The sequence below is a fragment of the Mytilus edulis genome, chromosome 5 (genome assembly GCF_963676685.1).
Source record: "Mytilus edulis chromosome 5, xbMytEdul2.2, whole genome shotgun sequence".
NCBI classification, from domain to species: Eukaryota; Metazoa; Mollusca; class Bivalvia; order Mytilida; family Mytilidae; genus Mytilus; species Mytilus edulis.
In genome coordinates, this window is record NC_092348.1 from 73,847,546 (window position 1) to 73,874,436 (window position 26,891).

At 33.2% G+C, this 26,891-nt stretch overlaps 1 protein-coding gene across 3 annotated transcripts; it reads left to right on the forward strand.

The window, feature by feature from the left end:
- Positions 1-901: 901 nt before the first annotated feature.
- On the forward strand, positions 902-25,246 carry LOC139524447 (plasmolipin-like). 3 transcript variants are annotated; one of them, XM_071319226.1, is made up of 5 exons: positions 902-981; positions 19,992-20,175; positions 21,563-21,733; positions 23,432-23,539; positions 25,056-25,246. In XM_071319226.1, the coding sequence occupies exons 2-5, from the start codon at positions 20,029-20,031 to the stop codon at positions 25,197-25,199; spliced, it is 570 nt and encodes a 189-aa protein (XP_071175327.1). In that variant the 5' UTR covers positions 902-981; positions 19,992-20,028; the 3' UTR covers positions 25,200-25,246. The 3 variants fall into 3 exon arrangements, with proteins under 3 accessions (XP_071175327.1, XP_071175328.1, XP_071175325.1); XM_071319227.1 differs by lacking the exon at positions 902-981 and adding an exon at positions 11,248-11,434; XM_071319224.1 differs by lacking the exon at positions 902-981 and adding an exon at positions 13,512-13,613.
- The last annotated feature ends 1,645 nt before the right edge of the window (positions 25,247-26,891 follow it).

Below are 26,891 nucleotides of genomic sequence, written 5' to 3' on the forward strand. Positions count from 1 at the left end.
CTATCCACTGGTCTTTAAGCTAGTATGCATCCCGTACGGCCTTCGGTAATAAGAAAATATCATATCGTGTCGGTTATAAAAGACACTGACATGAACAATATGAAACAATTAAAACGATAAAAAAACTTACAACTTAATTTATAACAAAACAACTTTTTAAGACAATAAAATAACAACATGAAACAACGACACCAACTGAACTACATGCTCCATACTCGGGACACGAACTTAAATTTAGAATGTGGCAGGGTTAAATATGTTTGTAAGAGCTCAACCATAGCCTGTCATAATTTAAAGCAAATTCGTGTCAACCGAACAAAACCACAACCAAAATGATGAGTCTAACTGAAACTCCTTAGCTTAAGTGGTAATGTAAATGCTTTCGAGGCTCAAGCTCATATTCGAAACTTGCATATCCAATATATACTTAGATCAATGAAATTCTCATTCTTATTTCGCATTCGTTCTTCGAGTAATAAAACAGCTGATTAAACGTGTAGACGCAAAATAAAAATCCAAACAAAATCAAACAAATACGACATTTAGTAAGATATTAATAATAAATTATTAACTGAAACCAGAAACAAATGTTTTAAATTCTCTCAACAAACTCCAGCTACGACTATGCTTTGTCGAGGTTAGGAGAATTTAAACAATGTATAATTGTATTTATTAATATTGCATATAAAGTCACGCAAAGGTTATTTGAGCTTTTAAATTATGGTGAACATTATGATTTTTAAGTATCTCATTTTAACACAGTTGCAAAATGAACGTTTAATTGCTTGTTTCGAAACATTTCAGGAATAAATTCACTTAATTTCTCTTTACTAGTTTGTTCGGAAGATTTTCAGTACCTTAAATAATATTCTATTTTTAGTATTATAGATATGACGTAAATGTAAAAGTATATAAATACAGGTAAAATTATATGTTCGGCAAATATACAGTTTAATCGAACTGACAGATTTGATAAAAAAGGTAATATCTTTAAAAGACTTTTATCCTTAGCATGGTTTAGTTTTCGAGAGTAAGGAAATATTTACACCTAAACTAAAATTTCAGTTGATTAATTCATATTTTATTTATAGCACAAGTGTGGACACAGATGAGTGTGGATAGTATGTTTGGATGTTTGACAGTGTCTTATGACAAAAGGAGTTCTATGTTTTTCCTTTATGGTGTTATTTTTTTGTCTATCTGATGAGTTAAGCCTTTTTAACTGATTTTTATAGTTTGTTCTTATGTTGTAGGGGTCCCAGGTTAGGGGGAGGCTTGGGATCCCACTAACATGTTTAACCCCGCCACATTATTTTTGTATGTGCCTGTCCCAAGTCAGGAGCCTGTAATTCAGTGGTTGTCGTTTGTTTATGTGTTACATATTTGTTTTTTGTTCATTTTTTTACATAAATGAGGCCATTAGTTTTCTCGCTTGAATTGTTTTACATTGTCTTATCGGGGCCTTTTATAGCTGACTATATATGCGGTATGGGCTTTGCTCATTATTGAAGGCCGTACGGTGACCTATAACTGTTAATGTTTGTGTCATTTTGGTCTTTTGTTGATAGTTGTCTCATATATGTTTTTTATATTATTAACTGTGTTGCACGGTGACAACCAACCTGAGCATTAGAACTGTTATTTATTTAATATTTTTTTTTATGTTCATGACAGGCATGGAGGAGACAGTAATAACACTAGTTACTGAAGGATTATGATAGAATATGTTCTACATCTTTGATTTTGGATACATTTTGTATCTAGGAGAGCAACACATAATAGATTAATTTTTTCACACGTTTTTTTTCTATATATGGGAGATGATATCTAGATTTGAGAACATGATATAAGGAGCCTGTAACTCGGTGATTGTCGTTTATTTATGTGTTACATATAAGTTTTTTGTTTATTTTTTTTTTAACATAAATAAGGCCATTAGTTTTCTTGTTTGAATTGTTTTATATTGTCATTTCGGTGCCTTTTATAGCCGATTATGCGGTATTGGCTTTACCTATTGTTTATGTCCGTACAGTGACCTATAGTTGTTAACTTCTGTGTCATTTGGTCTCTTGTGGAGAACTGTCTCATTGGAAAGCATACCACATCTTTTTCATATGTATTTGCTTACTATTGGTATGGTTCACTAGATTTAGTTAAAACAAACTTAAGTTAAGACTAAATAATTCTTCAATGTTTCCATTTGTAAAAGGGCATAACCCTAGAATGATAATCAAAGTGCTTGTAATCACTGAATAGTTATTAAAGACTGCTTTAATTTATCAGTTGGTAGTAAAGTGAATTTTGCATTGTATATTGTATAAAGCATTAATTTAAGATGATTAAACTACTATTCTGGACAGAGAAAGACAACTCTAATTTTCAAAGAAGATTTCATAAAGCATTGGTTTTAGGTAATTCAACAACCATTCTGGACAATTTATGGTCTCGACTCTACAAACATGCTTGTTTTTGGCCCTCAATTCCTCGACTGTTTGCCCCAATAACCCTTAAAATATACCCCAACCTTCTACTTATGGTATTAAACATTATGGTACAATTTCAGAGCAATTGAAATACTTATACACAACTTTTTGTACTGACACTAAATTAATGCTTGTTTTGGGCACCTTTGGAACCTAAACCTTATGGACTATAACCCCCAAAATCAATCCCAAGCTTCCTTTTGTGGTTATAAACATTGTGTTATAATTTTATTTATTTCTTTTTGCTTATAGTTAAGTTATTATATGGAAACCATCTGTCTTCGGACGACGACGACAGGATACCTATTTAGGACCGCAAAAATTTCTGTGGTTGTATAAAAATTTCAAGCATGAACAATGAAATATAGTTTAAGAAATCGATAAGCCTAGATAGAGCTTATCATTTTTTTAACATAATTGAACAAACATAATATGTTTGGTTCAAATTAAAATAGAATGCTTTTATCTCCCTAATACTTACATTGTACATAAGAGGTGATACTACTTTGACAAATCCTTGTACATGAGAGTTGTCTGTCAAATCTTTATTTTACAAAGAAAGAATTGCATAACAATGAACTGAGCTCAAAGCAAAGTAATTTAATAATACACTTAGACAAAGAGCTAAATCCAGTGTTATACTTTGTACTACAGGTCCTTCGTGAACATCCATCGACCAAAACCATATCTCAAGAACATTCCATACTACATGGTTGTATTCAGAAGTCCTGAAAAAGACATGATTGTTTTATCGTATTTTAATTATATATATGCACAGGTTAAAACTTTCTTGTGGTATAATCATTCAGTATCTAGCAACTATCAATTTGCTTTATGCACAAATTGATATAGGTTTAGTGTACATCTGTTGGAAATAAGAACACACACACCTCCATCTAGTTTTAGTCAACTGACAAAATATTCATAACTATAAAATGTTATCTAAGACCATAGGTGGATCCAGGGGGGGCGCCCCCCCCCTTTTATGGGAAAAATTTGGTTGATTATATAGGGAATCACTCACTGAAGCATATGTAACACATAAACAAACGACAACCACTGAATTACAGGCTCCTGACTTGGGACAGGCACATACATAAATAATGTGGCGGGGTTAAACATGTTAGCGGGATCCCAACCCTCCCCAAAGTCATTTTCAAATTGTACTTCATGATAAAATAAGATTCTATATCTACTACCAATGAAAATGAAATATCCCTCTAATAGACTAGCATTTAAATCACTGTTTTCTAAACTGGTAGCTAGGTCACCATGGATCTTAAATATTTCAAATGCATGTACATTTAATAATATAAATTCTCCAAAATTCACTATATTTTCCCTTTTTTGTCTTCTGTTTGATATACCATTTTTTGAGTCTATATAATGTATATATATATATATATTGTCCTTTATATTGAGGTCATTTTTCGCAAAATAAACCCACTTAATCTGAACTTTAAATGCAAAAGACCCCTAAATGGCTAACAGACATTGCTATAAAGAATTATAGTCCATGATTCATATACATGTGATTTAAGAATTCATGAAATTTAAACTGATGCACAATACTTTTTTATGAGACCTGTTTTAACTTAAGGACGACACCAAAAGTTCAATGAAGGATAAAAAACTTAATTCACATAGTTTTTTCACTGACCCCCCTACCCCCTTCTTAACTTAATTTGGGAAAAACTGATTGACCCATATGGATATATTTTGCCGCAGTCCAACCCCCAAACTATTTGAATTAAGTTTTTTTTATCTTACATTGATCTTTTGATGTCGTCCCTTACCGTAAAAACTTTAAACAAAATAATTTTTTACTTCAATTTTAATTTCGAAAAAAGTGGATCATACTATATTAACATGATTAAGGAGCCTCAAGGGTATAAAATTTTCAGAAAAAAAATAAACATTTGTTTTTCATTACAAATTTTATTTGTTACCTTTTGTAGTTGTTACTTTATCATATGGTACAAAAATCATTCAAAACAATAAATTTGTGTTGGCCCCAGATGACTTTTACAGGGACTAAACTTGGGAATTTCAAGCTAGGAGCCCAGACCAGATATTTCATAATTAGTTTGTATATGTTCAACTAATATTTAACTGAAAGTTTAGGGGCCCAGCTCAAAATCTAGGAGCCATGGGCGACTGGGCCCCCTTTAAGTATTGTCCCTGTTTTAGAATGTATTCATCATTGAAAAAGTTCCAAATGATCTCCCTTTGGTGGGTAAATGTCATTTTCTTGCTTTAAAATTGAAATATCTTTTTCAACTCATCTGTGACCTATATTTCTGTAATAAATTTCTTTTTTTATTTCGATATTAACTTTATTTCTCCTATTACTTCAACAGAAAAAAAACACTTTTACATAAATGTATGCTTCTTTGGAAGACTGATTATGAGCGCAAATGAAGGGTGACCCCACTTTTTTTATTTTATTTTTCTATTAACTATAATAATATAAAGTTCATTTATAGAAAAATATAGAGAAATCCTATATAAATGATTTAGACCCGCCACCCCCTTAAAGTTTCTTGATGATCGCTTTTTAAAATTTTTACTCCCTCAGCTCTCTACTAAAAAAACTCTATTTTCAGCCACTTGACCCAAACAGGGAGTTGTACATTTGACTGTCTTTTCGAGATTGGATTAAATAGCGATAAGGTGTATTTTTCGTATTTTCCGGGATTGTTGAAAACTTGCATATTCATCACTATCTGATTTTGTGGTTTTAACAATCCAGACAGACAAATGGTTCGAGACCACAATTGTTGTCCCTTGATTTTCGTTGTTCACGAATAAAGTCCCTAGTGTTAATAGTGGGTTACTTGCCATTAATTTTAATACCCCTTCCAAATTAATTTATCCATGTTTAATGCCTCAAATTGTAAGTAAGGGGGTGAAATTACACTGTAAAAAAATTTGGGTCCCGAATTTAAAAGGAAAGTAGTGATTTGGTCCAGGTGAAAAAGGTTGAAATATAGGACTTCGGAAGCTGTCAAAAGATTTCAAGACGCCCTAAAGATAAAATTGTTCATATTTTGAGTTAGAGACGATGAAGTTTTCTACAATTTTGATATAATTTGTCCAAAAAGTAGTACAACACACTGTAAAAGATTCATTGAGAAAGCGCAGGTGGGATTTTTTTTATTCTCATTTATGTTCTAAAAGAAATGCGCTACCAATTAATTGTGTTCTTGGACCTAAGAGGTGAAGTCTGTCAATATAGAATCTGTACTTGGGCAACTTCCTTAAATGATTTGGTGGTGTCAATTTGTCAAATAGCATGAAACTAAAGGATTCAAACTTTTATTCTATATAATTTCTACAAAAATTACCAATTTTGGCATTTTATGGTCAAAATAGGCATTTTAAGGCTTTTTCAATATTAATGCATACATGGCATCCTGACTTTCTATCGGACAGGTTTTCATGTGTCAATACTTGTGTTTCTATGCCTTTATCTAGTTCCTTTACTTGTTTATGAACTCGGGATCTACAGAAAAGAAGATTATCTCAGACAATATGTGCAAAATGTGTTGTATAAATGACCCTTGTCTAACGCCCTTGTTTGGATGAAGTCAAAAGTGGGGTTCTTGGTACATAAAATTTGAAGTCCACAATAAAGACCTCACTAAATTTGAACCAAAAGCACTTTACAATGTCTATTGTACCTGTTCCATTTCACATATCTTTCTTTTCTTCTGTAGGATAGCAAGTGGTTTAAATATAAGCCTGTTGACACTAAAATTGCATTCAAGTTTTTCACTAAAAAGCCAAAAATCTTTGTATCAGACCATTCTCTCTGCAAGAAAAGTTAATTGCAAGAGCCTTTTTGTGCTCAGATTTGTTGTATCATGTCACATGAGTATAGAAATGAAAAAAAAAGACACAATTTTTTATTTCTTATAGCCTCAATATGCGTTTTTTAATGGAAATATGTGGCACAGCCTAAATTGACCCTTATTTTTTTCGAGTCTTACTTGGCTTAAGACCCTTTTAAACTAATATGATATGATATTTGTAACTTTTCTTTCCATTTCAAGTACATGCAATACATAGATATGTAAGGATTATTTATAACCAAAAAGCTTCACAAATTTAAAATTGCTGGAAAATATTACATCTTCATGAAAGGCCCCCTTTCATTGAAAAACATCAATTTTCAGGCCCAGGCTGATATAAATTTGACTTTTGAATAATTATGCTAAGTCTGATAAATCAAATGAGTACTCTATTGCTTTATGAACATAATAAATGATATATTAAGACATTTCAATGGAAGTTTTTTGCAATATTTTAATTTTTAAAGCCAAACATGTTGATAGTTGAAATTTTCCAATTTTCACGTCAAAATTTAACACGCAAAGATGAGTATAGAATTTAACATATTGTCTATAATGTATATCCTATTGTTGTGAAACTTTGCAAGCAGTGTTATAATTTATTAAGCTTTGGTCATACTAAGTTTTTTTTAAGATTTGTCAACTCTTTCTATCCTATTAGGTCCGAGACCACAATTGTCGTCCCTTGATTTTCATTGTTCATGAATACAGCCCCTAGTGCTAATAGTGGGTTACTTGCCACTAATTTTAATACCCCTTCCATATTAATTTCTCCATGTTTAATGCCTCAAATTGTAAGTAGGGGGGTGAAATTACACTGTAAACAAATTTGGGTCCCGAATTTTAAAGGAAAGTAGTGATTTGGTCCAGGTGAAAAAGGTTGAAATATAGGACTTCGGAAGCTGTCAAAAGATTTCAAGACGCCCTAAAGATAAAATTGTCCATATTTTGGGTTAGAGACGATGAAGTTTTCTATAATTTTGATATAATTTGTCCCAAAAGTAGTACAACACACTGTAAAAGTTTCATTGAGAAAGCGCGGGTGGGATTTTTTTAGTTTTCATATATGTTCTAAAAGAAATGCACTACAAATTAATTGTGTTCTCTAACCAAATAGCAATAAGGTGTTTAGGAAAACATGACCTAAAAAGTTAACCTCCTTCATATAAGACAAAAAACGTGGGAAACTGAATGGTGAAATGTGTTCAATATGAAAATTGCAGTTAAGATGGTGAAATCACAAATCGGTCATTAATGTAAATGGACTAAAAGTATGACTTTTGCGCAAATTTAAAGGGAAATGACGGGGAAGGGGCATATTAGTGTTCAAGGGGAGCAAATGCTGTTTAAATTAGTATGCGGTTTTAAATATAGAGGGAAAGTGGAGTTATCTTTTTAGACATTAGTTAAATATAACTTATGTAGACTTATAGTTACCTTCTAATTCTATAAAAAAAACAAAAAAAAAACACACAACTCAGAACTATTACTAATTCACTTGGACTATACTGATATGCAGACCTAAAAACAAAAAGAAATATCATAAAATAGTGATTGAAAGATTCATAACACTTTGAAAGGATAATTCAGACACGTGTTACACGGGGAGCATGTATGTTTACAAATAATAATGTCACGTGATCGCGCACTGACCTCCCATGTTGCATCGCCCTTACAATTGACTAATACATAACCATTTTCATGCAAACATGTAACGTGAATGTGATTGGTTATCAAACAATACAGAAATAATGCATGAACCGCTGAAGAAGAAATTATTTCATCAAATAGATGCGATTTTCACTTTCGACACGAATAGGTCGGGTTGACATTTCTGTCATCGGAGATAGTATTGAGATAAATGGGATAAAACGAACCGTCAAAACGGTCTAGAGAAGCACATCAGTAGAACCTTAACATTAATAAGTAATACTTACCAAAAATTCTCTAATTGATAAACTATATGACTAAAATTTCACGAAAATAACAATAAATAATTTTGTTGACGGTGATGAAGCTGCTTAAATTGGCGCGAAAAATATTCTTACTCCTATTGCTTCACGTAAAAAAAAATGTATAGAATTGAATTCGACTACAGTTCAGCATAAAAAAACGTGAATATGCAAAAGTCTGGTAATATGTTAATGAAAAAGTGTGTATAAATTTTCGTAAACGAAGTTACCTGTATACTTCACCAAGAATTACATTTGAGCGCAAAGATCTGTATGTGTGATTCGGCTTATGTAACATCGTCAATCGGAACTACTCGGCTATTCACTTCGTGCAACGAGAAAGGCCGAGAAGTTCCGACTGGTAACAAAGTACAACATGATTAATGGAATTTTTTGCGTTGCTATTAAATCATTGAGGCCACGTGATTAAGGCCATCTATTTTTATTGCGGGTTCCACATATTTAAATCGGAATTATAGAAAAAATGGAATGTTGTAAGCAGAATCAAAACAGAAATGATGAACACTGCAACATTTCCAGCAAAATATAAATAGGATGGAGGATCTGTGTATTCACATTATTCGTAAAACTCTCCTTATTCCTGTGAAGCGTGTGCTTTACATCGAGGCTTATTATGCTAAGCATCGACGCCACAGTACTTCAACCAATCAGACAATGTTTATTTGGGGCATTCGATTTATTTTTACTCAGATTTTGGAATATTTTAATCGAAATTATAGAAAAATTGAATATTGTTAGTACATATAAAATAGAAAAAGATGAATACTTTTAGCTAGAGATAATTTGGATGGGGGTTCTGTGTATTCACATTATTTGCACAACTCTCCTTACTGATGCCATATTTTGGAATTTCCGTGACCTAAATGGTTCGCGAAAATTAATATTTTTATATATAGTATAGTAAAAATAACAGTAGAGAAATCGTTATAGGTATAAGAATTAACTTTCTTGTAATTAAAGGTATACAAGTCTTTGCAAAGGTCTAGTTGGCAATTGTCTAATATCTTTCAATGATAGAACACCAAGAAGCTAAAGCGGCAGAAGTAGAACACCCTTTTAATGAATAGGCTTTAAAATATCAATGTTTATTCCGGTGTATTCTCTTAACTTAATGACACATTTTTTTCGCAGCGCATACTAGTAATGTTTAATTATACATTTATGGTATTAAAATCATTATGAAATTCAAAAAATCATCTTTGAGATCTATAATTGTTAGAGTATGCTCAGTTTGGGAAACTTTTAAAGCAGTTTATAAATGTCCTTGCTCAAAATTTTTTAAATAAGCCACAAAATGGTCCTATAGTTTAAATTAAGCACAGGCCTTGAAATTCCAAGAAAATGTTGGAAATTAAATGATCACTGCTCAAAATCTTTATAAACCACAAAATGGTTCGATGGCCTTTAGAATTAAGCACAGGCCTTGAAGTTCCAAGAAAATGTTGGAAATAAAATGATCACTGCTCAAAATTTTTATAAAACCACAAAATGGTCCGATGGTTTGAAATTAAGGACAGGCCTTGAAATTCCAAGAAAATGTTGGAAATTAAATGATCATCCACTAATTCAACTCCTCTCAAGGAATTATACGCAACCATACGGTCTTCAAAAATGATAAAACCTCATAACGTATAGTCGGCTATAAAAGGTCCCCATATGAAAATATAAAACAATACAATAGAGAAAACTTACAACTAATTATAACAAAACAAATAAAATAACCAGTATGACAGACATTAACCAACGACAACCAGTGAACTACAGTCTCCTGGCTTAGGACAAGTACATACAGAATAGAACGGGATTTACGATGTTTATGGGCGTTCAACAGCCCTTAACCTGGGACGGCGGTCAAACAGCACAACAGAAGAACACAACTTATTAATCTAGGAAATACTAATGATGTCTTGGTATAATCACCTAGCATATTATACTGTTTAAAACAAAAAATAATGGCACATCATCATTGCACAATGGTTTGTTTTTGTCTTTTAAGTACAGGCTAAGAGCAGAACTTAGGTTGCTCAATCTTACAACAACATAATTTACAAAGTATTTGTACACCTCAAAATTAAATAGTGCAATTTATAGGTTTCATATACTAGTAATTCATATCTTCTCGTACACATACACTATATCGTACTTGGAGTTAGAATTAAACAATGCAAGTAAAGTTATACATGTACACACGTTTGTCATATTAAATAGTCTCCGTTTTAAAAAGAAAAACCAATTACTTACCGAAAATTAGCGTTCGTTCTCACAAAGGCAAACACATGTCTGAAATTTTTCCACAATACATCTCATTTACAAAAGAAAATATCGCAACTCCACGTAAGAAAAGTTTTTTTTCCCGATTGTCACTTTCAATAGACCAATACTCCGTTCAACACAAATAGTGGTTGTTTTGTTTCAATTTCATGCCTTATCTCGTGAGCGATAAATATAAGGATCATCAGAGCTTCGAGAATTTTTTTTATTCCAAGAATCTATTGGTGAAATTAGGACAATTCCTTAATTTAAGGAAGAAAACATAACACTTCTGGAAATTGGAACAATATATCTCCTCCTTATGCCTTTTATCTTAGCTGCTTAACCATGTTTACGTTTTGTTGTATATAATTATATATTATCATAGGTTCTTGTTTTTAGATCCTCACGATTCATTTACGAAGTATTATGCATACATACATTGAAAGAGATATTTTCCTAATTTATTTTTTATATCTTATTATTTTAATCTTTCCATTTATAAAGCCGTTTGTCCCGTTCTTCAGATCTTTCGTATGAATAAATGTTTATTATATAAGATTGTGAGACTGTTTTTATGGAAATAAATTTGAACTGTGGCAATCAACTGATTTTGAATTTAGGATCGGCCGGATGTAAAAATAATAACTTTAATTCATTCATTCAATGTAATAGTCATACAAACTCAGACGAGGAAATGATAAATGAATTGTTTCCTCCTATTAAAAATTAATAAAGTTTATCTACTCTGCAATTCATAACTATTTTCAATTAGTACACAGTTCACCCCAAAAAGTAGAAAGTTGTAGTTGTAGTAATTAGGATTTTTTTTCACGCCATACACATCGACTTAAAGTTTTCTCAATTCTTCAAGGTAAGTAGATAATTATTCATATTAGAAAAAATCCAATACTATATACATATGATATAAAAGTGAGTGTAACCAAACTGCATCTATTTTGATAAAACCAGAAGGAAATATGTTTTTTTCTAAAATCAAGTTTTCTTTTATTAAAGTAGTTTGAAGTCCTTTTGTACTGGGTTTTGCATATTTCATCTTATATCTGTACATAAAGTAATTTGTAAGTAAAATAGCTTTATTTCTGATAAAGTGTGTTTTATAAATTGCATACAGGCAAAAAACGGTATTCTCCGAATTTAATGGAATTCACGTTCAATGTAAAACCAACACAAGAATCCAGAGTGTGCCAGATGTCAGCTACAGTATGATAACCCGAAATTGATTGTTTTATCGATTCTCAGGGATCTTCCTTGCAAAATGCACATAAATTGCAGTTTCCAAGTTTCCAGATGCGGATTTAGGGGCCAATTCGCCCCCTCCCCCCCCCCTCATATTTTCGTGGGAAAAAATTTTGTTTGATGATTAATTATAAAGGCATCACTGGAGCATGGCTAGATTCCCCTCTTTCTGAGTCCGCCACTAATTTACAAAGGTCATTTCAAAGAGAAGATCATTTGAGGATAAAATATAATGAATAACTTTATATTGAAGCAAACAGCGTAGGTTTTGTTTTAAAAATTTGGTAACATCAGAGTGTATTTTTTTGCAATATTGTACAACCCTATTAATAATACCTTCCCATTTTATTCTGCTGCACAATCAACAGGAATTGTACTTTGGTTATAGCATATATGTCATTGAAACCCTTTTCTGTCAGACTTAAAGAAAATATTGATTATATAATATTAAAAGGTATAAAAGGCATTGTTGTCTCTTTGTCATGGTCCCCATCTCCATTCTCAATTTCATAATAGTTTGTTGTGTTTTGCCTTTTTCAGTGTTGATTCTAATGGCTTGCAACTTCTTTTTAGGTGCTAGGATACGTTTAAACCCATAAAAATGTAAGAACATGGGTTTGAAATTATACATTCTTTCAAATTTTCAGTCATGTTCATCTCTCAGGTTTATTCAGTATAGGCCATACTCCATGTTGTATTTTTTAATTTTCTCTATTATAAACCGACTAGCATTATCGATTTTAATATTCTCATAATTCCATATAATATGGATGTCGAAATCACTTCCTCAAAATGACAAGGACATCTGAGTTTTGATATATTTATCTAGGCATTAAAAACTTAATTTTAGTTTTTTTTTTTATTTGAATGGTTTCAAAATAAGGCAACTCTGTAAAATGTATAGTGTGTGTGGTAATTGATATTTGTGTCCATTCAAATATTGACTTAAATCAGTGACTTGTATAAACATTCTGAAAATAACCGTTTTTTGACCGCCTCTGTAGTATTCTTGGCATAGAATTTGAAGATCCCACTTTATCTTGCCAGGCTTAACTTTCTAAATGAATGAATAAATTGTTCTATAAAGTTGACGTATAATTTTATCATCTTAACTTGAGATGGAAAAGAACAGATGATTAAATATTGAACAATTAGAGACTTTTTAACTTAGATTGATTTTTTACCAAATGGGGTAAGTGACTGTTTTTTACCATTTCTGTAAATTTTCTATTTCTTATATTCGAGGAGCATAATTTAGGTTTAACATTCTATTCAAAAACGATACACATAGAATGCACAAGTTCATACGTTAAGATCATACAATGGACGGTTTTCTCATTGGCAAACATGATTCGTCTCTTGATATATGTTTAGACTGATGATTTTTTACGATCGTAGATTGAAATGTTGCTACATGTACTATTTTCAATGTTTAAAACATCATGCAGCTTTATGTCTCAATATTCCATGTGGTTTAAGGATTATGTACCCTTGTGTTGTTTCAGTGCTAAAAAAATGGAAATTCTATAGAAAATCCACAGCCTTTCCCCTTGTACTCTCATATTATTCGGTACTTGATAGAAAGAGAATTATTGCACGCAGTGCTAGCAATGATTTCCTTAAAACAAATTTATAAATTTAGATATTAGTTAAAATAAATATAAATATGGACCAATTCAAGTACACCTTCAAGGGTGCGTTCGACTTTAGTGACTCAGCACGAGGTGTTTTGGAATTTAAAGGTTGTTTAGGACATTTGTAAACAATAACGCTAGTTGGTCATCGAAAAACAAGTGCGTAAACTATGTTTCAAATTTTATAACAAAAATCTCTGTATTTAAGTCTGTGAATTTTCTACAAAATTCTTGATTTTATTTTCACCAAATTCCCTTTTTCTATTAAATGCAATGAAACTATAAATAAATTAATTATGCTTTGCACGAAGCTTCCCCTTGGTATATGTACAAAATGGCCCATCTCTATTATTCATTATATATATATACTTAACCCATCAACACCAACTCAAGTGAATAAACTAGGATCCTTTATAAAAAAAAGTCAATGGAACTGAGGACAGGGGACCCTTTAATATTTACCTGAATTTCTATATATATATTGAGTTACTTAGTTATTGTCTTTATTTGTTTTTGTTGTTGTTATATGTCACAAACTGTAAGTATATATGGCAATTAAACTTTGAATTGAAAAAAAAAAAAAAAAAGTTATCTTTGCTGATTTGATACTATTGCAGTTTGAAAAGTTCATACTTCACAGGTCACAGAAGGGGTCATAAACCTTAACTAGAACACACCCGTGATATCGCGGATCCGTGACTGAATTAAAGTATATAACTATGTGTAAGCCTTATTTTAGTATTGGTTTGTCATCTGCTAAAGTCATGCCGATTATAGGATATACAGTTTTCTCTGCTTTCAAACTCTTTCTGTGTGAACCCGTCGACCTGGAACTTATCAATTATTGGTAATATTAATTATTTGGAAAACAAAAGGTCCTGGAATGGAGTACTTTTTAATCAACAGCATTGTTCTATATTAGTTATAATAAAGTTGAATTCTTTGATTCGCTGTTTTACGTCATGCCCGCTAACAAATTGAAAACTGTACCTATAATACGCCTTATTTTAAGTCCAGATTTTTAGTATTCGTATTGTTAACTTAGAAAGTCTTACTGATTAAAATACTACAATAGGGAACAATTTGACAATGATTGAATTTAGTAGTGTCAACCCTGTGATTATGACCCGTGTATACACCAAAATCCCAAATACACCGTTTGGTGGTGCGCCTGTCAGATGCGGAACGTATAGATAAGATAATAGGTAACAGGTGAATATAATATTGGTATCGGTATCGGATTCGACCCGAAACTTGTTAATTATTGGCAATATTAATTATGTGGAAAACAAAAGGGTCTGGAGTGGTGTAATTTTTAATCTACACCATTGTCCTATATTAGCTATATATAAAGTTGAATTGTTTGATTTGTTGTTTTTACCTGATGACGGCTGACAAATTGGACCTCGTTATTTTAGTATTATAGATGTTAAAGTTTTTATTGAAACCCTACTGGAAATAACGTTTTGCTTTTCCTTAAACATATACTAAGAACAGGAAATCCAAACACAGCAAACCATTCAGAAAAGTTTCTCAGAAGGTGCTGGTTAATTGTTATGACGTTTTTGTTGGTGAAATACTTCATGGTAAATGCAGATTCGATTTATACAGACTCCTTTGATTATTTGGTTTATGATTTTCTGTAGCCAACTTTTAAATATTATTTTATATGAAGATAAAAAGATGTGATATGATTACCACTGAGACAAATCTCAACCAGATACCAAATAACATAGAAATTACCAACTATAGGTCACTATGGAACGCCATAGCTGTCTTATGTGTCTTTTTTATTGCTTTTTTATTATAAGATGGTGGTTTTCTATTATAATATGGTGGTTTTCTATTATAAGAAGGTGGTTTTCTATTATAAGATGGTGGTTTTCTATAATACGAAGGTGCTTTTCTATTATAAGATGGTGGTTTTCTATTATAAGATGGTGGTTTTCTATTATACGAAGGTGCTTTTCTATTATAAGATGGTGGTTTTCTATTATAAGATGGTGGTTTTCTATTATAAGGTGCTTTTTTTATTATAAGGTGCTTTTTTATTATACGATGGTGTTTTTCTATTATACGATGGCGGTTCCCGTGATTAACCGGAAGCGTAGCGTGTATTTGAATCTCACCGAACCAACATGGCGGCCATGGCTGTGAATATTAAAATGTTAAATGTTTTACAGAAATTAAACCTGCAGCAAGCATTTCCAAACTTTGAGAGATAGAAAACCACTCCAGACATTGTATGTAGGCTTTCGACACATGAAATGGAAATATTAGGTGTATCTAGTAGGGCAGATATGATGAAGTTAAGAACTGAATGTGTAAAATATGGAACGTCCGCCCCTAATTAAATAAACTCTGAATGCGGCCCCCCGAAATTTGATATTCCAAAGTCTGTTCTAAAAAGTGTTCTGAAAAATGGATTTAAAATATCCGACATTTCTAAATTGTTGTCCGTGTCTGAAAGAACCATTTACCGAAGAATGTCACAGTTCGGATTAAGCAAAATGAATTTTACACAAATTGATGGTCCAGTGATTTAGACTTGACACTTGGACAAATAATAAAAGAGTTTCCATTGTGTGGCGAAACACTATTGCAACAGATGCTTCTATTAAAAGGCATAAGAGTACAGAGATGGAGACTGAGGGAGTGCATGCATCGATTAGATACCGCCGGTGTACAGGCGAGACGTACGGGTAGGCTTCATAGGCGTGTTTACAATGTAATGGGTCCAAATCACCTCTGGCACATAGATACAAACCATAAACTTGTCCGGTTGAGATTTGTAATTGTAGATGGCATTGACGGGTTTAGTCGATTGATAACATTTTAAAAATGTACCGACAACAACACATCAAGAACAGTCTTGGATTGTTTCTTCTCCGGTGTTGCAAAGTATGGGATACCCAATAAAGTTAGGTCTGACAAAGGATTGGAAAATGTTTCTGTGGCAAACTACATGTTGATTCAAAAAGGCCCAAACAGTATGGTAACGGGAAAAAGCACTCATAATCAACGGATTGAAAGACTATGGAGAGATGTGTATGAAGGTGTGCTTAGTTACTTTTACAACTTATTTTATTTCATGGAAGATGAAGGTTATCTAGACCCACTAAAACTGACAAACTTAGCTGCTCTCCACTTTTTTTTCATGGACGAAATAAACAGGAAGCTGCAATTTTGGGCAGAGGCATGGGCAGGTCATAGACTACGCACTGTTAATTCATCTCCATTGAGCTTGTGGACTGCAGGTCAACTTCAAAATGCCGTAGGAATTACCGAAGGAGAAGCAAATTTGCAAGACTATGGAATTGAAGGCTATGTGGATCAAACTGATGTAGAAGAGGGCGAGAGACCAATATTTGGACCCCTTGCACACATGATAAGTGATCAATGCAGGCTGGATTTAACTCAACAATTGATAAGAAGCAATACTAACTTTGGAATAGATTATTATCTTGAATGTTTGGAAGTCATTGAAAGAAATAACTAAACTGGTTATTAAAACTTATTTGTAATTTACTAAATTGCCTTCATATCTTGAACGTAAATGGATAACTGCATAACTTCTTTATATACTTAATCTTATAAAACCCCATGACTTTCAACAACTTTAAGCTTTAAAGTGGTATATTGGTTATATATAACTGTATCATTTTGTGTAGAGGTAGTACACGAACAACGTACAGATTATTATAAAATTGAGAATGGAAATGGGGAATATGTCAAAGAGACAACAACCCGACAATAAAAAAAAAACAACAGCAGAAGGTCACCAACAGGTCTTCAATGTAGCGAGAAATTCCCGCACCCGAAGGCGTCCTTCAGCTGGACCCTAAACAAATATATACTAGTTCAGTGATAATGAACGCCATACTAATTTCCAAATTGTACACAAGAAACTAAAATGAAATAAAACAAGACTAACAAAGGCCAGAGGCTCCTGACTTGGGACAGGCGCAAAAATGCGGCGGGGGTTAAACATGTTTGTGAGATCTCACCCCCCCCCCTATACCTCTAGCCAATGTAGAAAAGTAAAAAAAACATTATAACCAATTTTTCTAACTTATAAGGACGCTGAGTTGGCAATTGAATTGTGCAAGTCTTTTTGCTGCACGTCTTTCGAATCTTGATAGGAAGTCGAATAGATTGAGGGGCAAGGTTAGTGTACCCATAAACATGGTTCAACCCCACCACTCTGCCAAGTTTTGCCAGAGTGTCTGTATCAAGTCGGGAATTCTCTCTTCCTTCTGTACATTTTCCTTTTTGTGTTGTCGCTGTATGTCTCTATTTTGATGGCTTGATTGGTGGTGTTGGTGCACTGTTGGTGCTGTTTGATGTTTTATATCGAATTATTCCCATTCCCTGTTTTATCTTTATTTTTTATATATAAAGGTTGGCTACATGGTTCAGCTAAATGAAATTCTTCGATAATGCTTTAAATTAAAACTTATGTAACTGTGACTTTTACATGCATTAAAAGAATTTGATCGATAATGAACACATATTTAAATGTGTTTGTTTGAACTGAAAATCATTGTGTCCTGAATATTAAGTCATTGGTCTTACAATTTGCCAAATTAAAAAGTACTTCAACCAGAGACATATAATACTAGAGATAAGCAACTTTGTGAAATCTCGAGAAATATCGCATCCACATGCTTTGATAAGAATATAACATGTATAAATCATATATATATATAAAGAAAGAGAGTAGTTAAGTTTTCAGAAATATTCCTTAATTTTTCAAAAAACTTTTAAACAAGATATTTGAATATATCACAGAAGTTGTAAAATAAGTATCAAAATACTTTGTTATTTAGTTTAAAACTTTTAAAGACTTAATTGATTTTCCTGATTTTTTTTTCTTCATATTTCATTAATAGCAATTGGTACGTCCCTTTTTTCAAATAAACTCCACACTTCCGGTTAATCACGGGAACCACCATCGTATAATAGAAAAGCACCATCGTATAATAAAAAAGCACCTTATAATAAAAAAGCACCTTATGATAGAAAACCACCATCTTATAATAGAAAAGCACCATCTTATAATAGAAAAGCACCTTCGTATAATAGAAAACCACCATCTTTTAATAGAAAACCACCATCTTATAATAGAAAACCACCATCTTATAATAGAAAAGCACCTTCGTATAATAGAAAACCACCATCTTATAATAGAAAACCACCATCTTATAATAAAAAACCACCATCTTATAATAAAAAAGCAATAAAAAAGACACATAAGACAGCTATGGCGTTCCATAGGTCACCGTACGGCCTTTGGTAATGTAATGCTTATTGGTCGTTATGGTTGTAAACCAGGAGAATCTTGTTGTATACACATTTCATGCAGAAGGAAGCGTTGTGTAGATTTTGACGTTTGGCGGGAAAGTCAGTGGTTTGATCCTAGGGTATGGGGTGTTTGAGAGGGATTCTTGTGTTCGGTACCGGGACAATTTAGAGAACACCCCTATCCAGTAAATAGTGTATTCGCACTGGATTATATAAGAGGGTGAGGAACAGACTTTGGGGTCTGTCGATATTCTAACAGAGGAAGAGCAGTGTATAAGAGTAGACACGTTACATAGCTGTAAGTGATACTGTCAAGGACAACTTGTACTGGGTACAAATTGATCTTACATAGGAAGTTGACAGAGCAGACTGTCCCGTTCAGAGGACAGGCTGTACCAGTGTGTACTGTCTGGTAGTGACAGACTGTCCCACTCGGAGGACAAGCTGTTCCAGCCACACTGTCTTGATGTGACAGACCGTCCCATCTGGAGGACAGGCTGTACCAGTGTGTACTGTCTGGTAGTGACAGACTGTCCCACTCGGAGGACAGGCTGTACCAGTGTGTACTGTCTGGTAGTGACAGACTGTCCCACTCGGAGGACAAGCTGTTCCAGTGTGTACTGTCTGTTAGTGACAGACTGTCCCACTCGGAGGACAGGCTGTGTACCAGTGTGTACTGTCTGGTAGTGACCGACTGTCCCACTTGGAGGACAAGCTGTTCCAGCCACACTGTCTTGATGTGACAGACCGTCCCATCTGGAGGACAGGCTGTTAAATTGTATTACAGTTGTATATATATTTGTCCGTTGTTACCTTTTATCGGCAAAGAGCCTGTGTGCATATTTTAGTTCATTGTGTATAACATTGATAGTTATAGCTTTTAGTATTGCCGTATTTTTTGTGGACATCTTGGATCCACGTTTGAGATATAAAAGTTACACACGTTACATGACGTAGTGAGAAAAATCGATACCGCATAGTCAGATTTAAAAGTCCTAGAAACGACAAATGCAAAACAATTTAAACGTGATTTCGTTTCTATCCAATAAAATTGTGTAATAAGTATTCAACGAAAGATGTTTTGTCTATAAAACACTAAAAGCTCAAATAGAGTAGTTTTTTTGTTCTCTTTCATCGATTAAAGAAAGAAAAGAAAAATACTCATAACATCCCTATAGGCCTGATGAATTAATAAATTGAATAAATAATTTATATTGCTATTCTTCCTTTCAGAATTGAATTTCTGTATATACGATAGTAGCGCAGGAAAATGATTTATCATATGCCAGTTATTGCCACCGTTACACACCAGACAACAAACACAACTACTGAACAGAATTCCACTGCCACTGCTAATGTAGAACTGGATAAAGTTTTCATGAAGTCCACAGATTCTATTCTTAAAATAGCTGAGTTGGTAAGATGTACTTGAGAGAAAATGTTTGAGTTTATTCTATGAAGTTATAGACATCTACCAGTAAAGCTAGGTTCACACTGCCGATCAGATCAACTAGATGATCCCGATTGTCTAAATTTCCATGACCAAGCGTGACCAAATTCTTGATCTTATATCACCCGCTGCAGCGGAGGAGGCATTAAATGTTACCCTTGTCCATCCGTAAGTACGTATAGTTTCCGTTCTCTAATTTTATTTTGCTTCGACCAAATTTTATGAAACGCAATACCATAAAACACAGATCAAGCGCGAATTTGGTTGGTGTCACTTTTACCGTTCTCGAGTAATGACTCTTTATAACGTTATATGCAAGCTGGACACGTTCCTCGTTTTTTTGGTTAGATTCAGTAGTTTACAAAAGGTCTTTGTAAAATTATACATATAAAATATTCACATGAATATAAAGCAGTTGGATTGTTTTGCAAGGTGGTTAGAGCTCAGATAGACAGGTTAATAGCTGTGACGGAGTTTGAAGAGAGCGTAGAAAACAAAGAAAAAGGGGTAAGCAGCAAAGGGTGCTGAACACTCTAGATGATGCAGTGGCTGACAGTTGTAATAAAAATAAATGTTGACAATATATTTTTACAGAAGCAAAGTTATGACAGTTAATCAGAGCTGCACACATTTTTAAAGAATCGTGAAGCAGTCATGTATACTCGTGTATGGCCGAGTAGAGATCGAAAAGTGGTCGAATGTGGTCGCGTAGAGATCGGGTATTGGTCGAGTTGGTCTGGGATGGAAAAAAAATAGAAGTCGCAGTGATCATGAAGCGGTCGGGCATTGGTTGAGTTAATCTTGATCACATATCGTACAGGTTGTCGTTGATCGGGAAATGATCGGATATTAGTCGAGCAAAGACCGTAATGATCGAGAACTGATCGGTAAACTATTTGTATTCCGTCCAAACTCGATCTCTACACGATCCTTTCCCAATTAATTCGACCGCTACTCGACGAATTCTCGATCTCCTCTCGAGTGACTGGCTTCTCGATCCTTACTCGAATGTTTTTGACATGTCAAAAACTCTCGGGTAGAAAGTCTGAGCGATGACGACCAAGGTAGACCACTCCGAACATTCTTGTCGATTGAGACAGACCAGTCTCCGACCGCTTAATTTGTCTTGGTCGAGATTGATCGAGTTGGTCTGATCGGCAGTGTGAACCTAGCTTTAGGCATCAATCATTCTACTCTTTTAAATGGTGCGGGGTTATTTATTTTTTTTGTAATTATGTAATTTTTATTAGATTTGTTGATTCTGTATTTCTTGAAAAATATCTATTTTTAGAGGGAAAGTGAAACAAAATACAACTTTTTTCAATCAATCAATCAGTTTGAATATATGTTTCAGATCCTGAGTTTGATTGTATTCCTTTGTATTACTTCCAATCCATGGCACAGCTACGTAGGAGGAGGTTGGGTACAATTCAACAGTATATCCTGTATGATTACTGTTCTAATTCTTTGGCTCTTGCTACTGTGCCGTGTCATTTATAAACTGCCAGGATTTTGGATGTTATATGTAAGTATTGACACTAATATTATAAGTGAAATTTATTTCTCTACATATTTACAGTTTTGCTATTAAAATAATCTTAGTTAAAACAGATTAAGAGTAACTGTAAATGACAAAAATGATCAGTAGGACAAAATTTACAAATAAGTGAAGTGGCCGAAATCGTCAGCCGTACGTATGTCATTGCCCTTAAAAAACGATTGATTTTTTTTTTGTCGAGCCTGCAACTTTTGTTGCAGAAAGCTCGACATAGGGATATTGATCCGGCGGCGGCGGCGGCGGCGTTAGCTAACTTCTTAAAAGGTTTATATTTTAGAAGGTGAAAGACCTGGATACTTCATACTTTGTATATAGATGCCTCATGTTACGAAGATTCCGTCAGTCACATGTCCAATGTCCTTGACCTCATTTTCATGGTTCAGTGACCACTTGAAAAAAAAGTTCAAAATTTTTGTAATGTTGAATTCTCTTTTATTATAAGTAATAGGATAACTATATTTGGTATGTGCGTACCTTGCAAGGTCCTCATGCCCGTCAGACAGTTTTCACTTGACCTCGACCTCATTTCATGGATCAGTGAACAAGGTTAAGTTTTGGTGGTCAAGTCCATATCTCAGATACTATAAGTAATAGGGCTAGTATATTTGGTGTATGGAAGGACTGGAAGGTGTACATGTCCAACTGGCAGGTGTCATCTGACCTTGACCTCATTTTCATGGTTCAGTGGTTATAGTTAAATTTTTGTGTTTTGGTCTGTTTTTCTCATACTTTATGCAATAGGTCTACTATATGTGTTGTATGGAATGGTTGTAAGGTGTACATGTCTAGCGGGCAGATGTCATGTGACCTTGACCTCATTTTCATGGTTCAGTGGTCAAAGTTAAGTTTTTAAGTTTTGGTCTTTTTATCTAATATTATATGCCAAAGGTCAACTATATTTGGTGTATGGAAATATTTTATGATCTTTATGTCAGTCCCGCAGATTTTATTTGACCATGACCTCAATTGCACGGTTCATTGCACAGTGTTAAGTTTTTGTGTTTTGGTCTATTTTTCTTAAACTACAAGTAATAGGTCAACTATATTTGTTGTATGAAAGCTTTGTTAGCTGTACATGTCTGCCTGGCAGGGTTCACCTGACCTTGACCTCATTTTCATGGTTCATTGGTCTTTGTTTAGCTATCTTGGTTAATGTTAAGTTTATGTGACAGTTGTAATAAAGCTTTATACTTAGGACTATCAACATAATATCAATGATTAGTAAAGAAGGCGAGACATTTCAGTGTGTGCACTCTTGTTTTAATTTTCTCTCGAAAATATTGTATACATTTTAGGCTTTGTTTTCCATATTCTAAAGGTATTTGAATAACAAAATTTATCACCTGTGACCAGGACACTTGAAGATTTACAAATGAGTTAATCATGACCGAACTCGTTTGTTAGGGCCATGTTAAAGATGTATTTGCCTTGAGGGATCAAAGTTGCACTTTTTTCTATCTGGAAATGTTTTCTTATGGCATTGTATCAGTGTTATGCAATAATTGCGGGTGAGCGGTGAGCCGCGTTTTTTTTTCTCTATGTGGTGATTCTTGGAACTTTTTGAAAAATATGAGAAAACCGCAGCTATATTTTTTTTCTTTGCTTAGCTCCGGACGTGATGAAATTATGTAATACTTTTATTTTGTATCATTTCGTGTATTTCAGATCCTGATACACTATGTAGTATATCTCGTGCTCTATTTAATTTCGTTTCTGGTATGTGCCATACAAGCTGGCAAATATCAAGAAAATGGAGGATTAATAGCTTCAACAGTAAGTCCACATTTATAAGTTCGTGCAATACATGTCGGAACTTATTTTTTGATATTTTACGTGAAACTTTTTTTATCATAGGCTACAGCCATCTTTTCTGTTACTTTTCATTTAGAGACGAATCTGACACATCCGGACAAATCATTTTTTTCTCCTGTGCATTGAAATAAAGGACACATATTTTAACTTTAGAGCTACATGTACATGTAATTTTCTTTAATGCACGTAAGAGTAAGACTTCGGTTGCCTTGTTTTCTTTGAATATTCCATACAATTGTAATTGAAATAACGTCAAATAAAATCTAAATATTGTATAATTCATGTTTAATTGTGCCTATTTTAAATGTTTGCAGATATCAATCTCAATTACAATGCTTGAGCGAACAGTTATACAAACAAAGCAAACAAAACCAACCAAAGTCGTACTCTACAAGTATTAGGAAATTAGCTCTAACAATAATCTACCTCAAGGAGGCAATGTATGGTGTAGCTTCGCCAGTTACAAATTTTATAAAGACACTATTAGTTCGAGGAAAGTTTTATTCTTCCGACATATATAAAAAACAAAGAATGCAGATATTGGTTTTGATTAGACAACAACCAGAAAACCAGAAAATCTTAAATGCCATTAAGATATCATCAAACAACCTTATACAATAGACAGACATAAAATCTATATATATTGAATAATATGTCAAACTCTTAAAACTTTCCGAAAAATGTTGTAAATTGAGCAAAAACGAATAACTCTAAATTCTTCAAACATGACATAAAAAATTATGCTTACATATGATTGTAAGGTACACATGTCTGTCTCGGGAAGATTCGTATGACTTAACATTATTTTTATATTATGGTTCATTGTCAATGTCAGTAAGTTTTCAAGGTTTGGTTTATATCTCGGATACTATATTACACCCATCCCTCAAATCTTGTATAGATTAAGCTACAAAAATATTTTTCTGTCATGCATCCGATTTCACCTTGAGAGATGCACACGCCTGATGAAGCTAATTTGTTTAGCGAAATATTGCGTATTTCTATTTAACATCTAATAGAACTTTTTAATGTATCAATTAGTGTGTTTTAGTTATATTCTTAGACATTTATATAATTTTAATTCAGTAACTGTATCAGTTTATTTTCACAAACTGATCCACGCTTAATTAGATTGAATGTTGATTGTTGCTATTTTTAGACATTATATATATATATATATATATATATATATATATATATATATATATATATATATATAGCATGGTTCATCTGACCTTTAACTCATTTTATGGATTATTGATAATGTTAAGTGTATGTTTAACATAAATTTAATCATTTTGAGTAAAGCAAACAGAACATTTCAGTGAGTGCACACTTGTTATACCATAGATACGGATATATTAGGTTATACATAGTGACGATAAAAACGTAGCTAGATAATTTAATTCATAATATAGTTATACAACTAAAAATTTAGTTGTGTTTCGTTTGTGTTATTTTTGTTTGTTTGTTTTAGATTTTCTGCTTTATTGTATTAATTGTTCTGGCTGTCGATACGTTCTCCCAATTCCGTAGATGGCAGGAAAGTGGAGGTAAAATTACTGTGAGAACTATAACTAAAACAGAAACAACACACGAGACAGAAGCCGAGTTCTTGTAGACTAAACAGAACATTCTTGATAGCACTATTAAAAGTCATGAAACTTGTTTCTGTGAAAAACGTTTCTACTTGTTTTTAAATTTGTTATTGTCTGTTATATTTGTTTTTTTCTGTAGATGTCACAGAAAAGAAAGTGTTTATCTAAATTTAAAATGAACAGCATCCTTTTATGTATAATGTAGTGCACAATCGCAAACGTGTTGATACTATTTATGTTTGTTTTTATTTTGGACAAGTTAGTTTGTTCATTGATTTATACCTATCATGATAAGTACTTTAGCCACGTCATAGGGATGCTATTTCTTCGGCAGCACGTTGTGTATTTTTTTAATGATTGAAGCAATATAATTCAGAGGGACAAAGGCTCCATTATCGATCAGGTGTATTATTGTCTGGCATGTGTTCATTGTCCTCTCCCTATTTTCATGGTTCAATATAAACCTCATATCATGAACAACCGTTTTTTAACATGTAGTTTTTGTCGAGCCTGCGACTTTTGTCATGGTTCAGTGACTACTTGAAAAAAAGTTAAGATTTTTTTGTAATGTTAAATTCTCTCTTATTATAATTAATAGGATAACTATATTTGGTATGTGCGTACCTTGCAAGGTCCTCATGCTTGACAGATAGTTTTCACTTTACCTCGACCTCATTTCAAGGATCAGTGAACAAGGTTAAGTTTTGGTGGTCGTCCATATCTCAGATACTATAAGCAATAGGTCTAGTATATTCGTTGTATGGAAGGACTGTAAGGTGTCCAACTGGCAGGTGTTATCTGACCTTGACCCCATTTTCATGGTTCAGTGGTTATAGACTTAAAGTTAAGTTTTTGTGATTTGGTCTGTTTTTCTTACACTGTATGCAATAGGTCAACTATATTTGGTGTATGGAATGATTGTAAGGTGAACATGTCTAGCTGGCGGTGTTATTTGACCTTAGCCTCATTTTCACGGTTCATTGCACAGTGTTAAGTTTTTGTGTTTTGGTCTGTTTTTCTTAAACTATAAGCAATAGATCAACTATATTTGTTGTATGGAAGAATTGTTAGCTGTACATGCCTGCCTGGCATGGTTCATCTGACCTTGACCTCATATTCATGGTCCATTGGTCAATGTTTAGTTTTCTTGGTTAATGTGAAGTTTATGAGACAGTTGTAATAAAGCTTTATATTTTGGACTATCAACATAATATCAATGATTAGTAAAGAAGCAAGACATTTCAGCGTGTGCACTCTTGTTCATATCACACAGACTTTTGTTATTCAATCCTCGTTAAAATCTCCAATACTTCATAATTTTTTGTCTATGTGGTCAAACTTGAGTTTAAACAAGTCAACTAAATCCATGATTTCTAGTAGTATGCTAGTGTCTAAACAGTGAGGCCACTAAAAAGATCATAAAAGAACAAAATTGAATGAACCAAACCTTTTTCAACTGATTTTTGTCGAGCCTGCAACTTTTGTTGCAGAAAGCTCGAGATAGGGATAGTGATCCGGCGGCGGCGGCTACGGCGGCGGCGTTAGCTTACTTCTTAAAAGCTTTATATTTTAGAAGGTGGAAGACCTGGATGCTTCATACTTTGTATATAGATGCTTCATGTTACGAAGTTTCCGTCAGTTACATGTCCAATGTCCTTGACCTCATTTTCATGGTTCAGTGACCACTTGAAAAAAAAGTTCAAATTTTTTGTAAT

Excerpts from the sequence above, each read along its gene's own strand:
- LOC139524447 (XM_071319226.1), top strand. The coding sequence starts at position 20,029 with ATGATTTATCATATGCCAGTTATTGCCACCGTTACACACCAGACAACA. Across the intron at positions 20,176-21,562 it reads TTCTTAAAATAGCTGAGTTG|ATCCTGAGTTTGATTGTATT; the intron begins GTAAGATGTACT and ends TATATGTTTCAG. Across the intron at positions 23,540-25,055 it reads GAGGATTAATAGCTTCAACA|ATTTTCTGCTTTATTGTATT; the intron begins GTAAGTCCACAT and ends TGTTTGTTTTAG.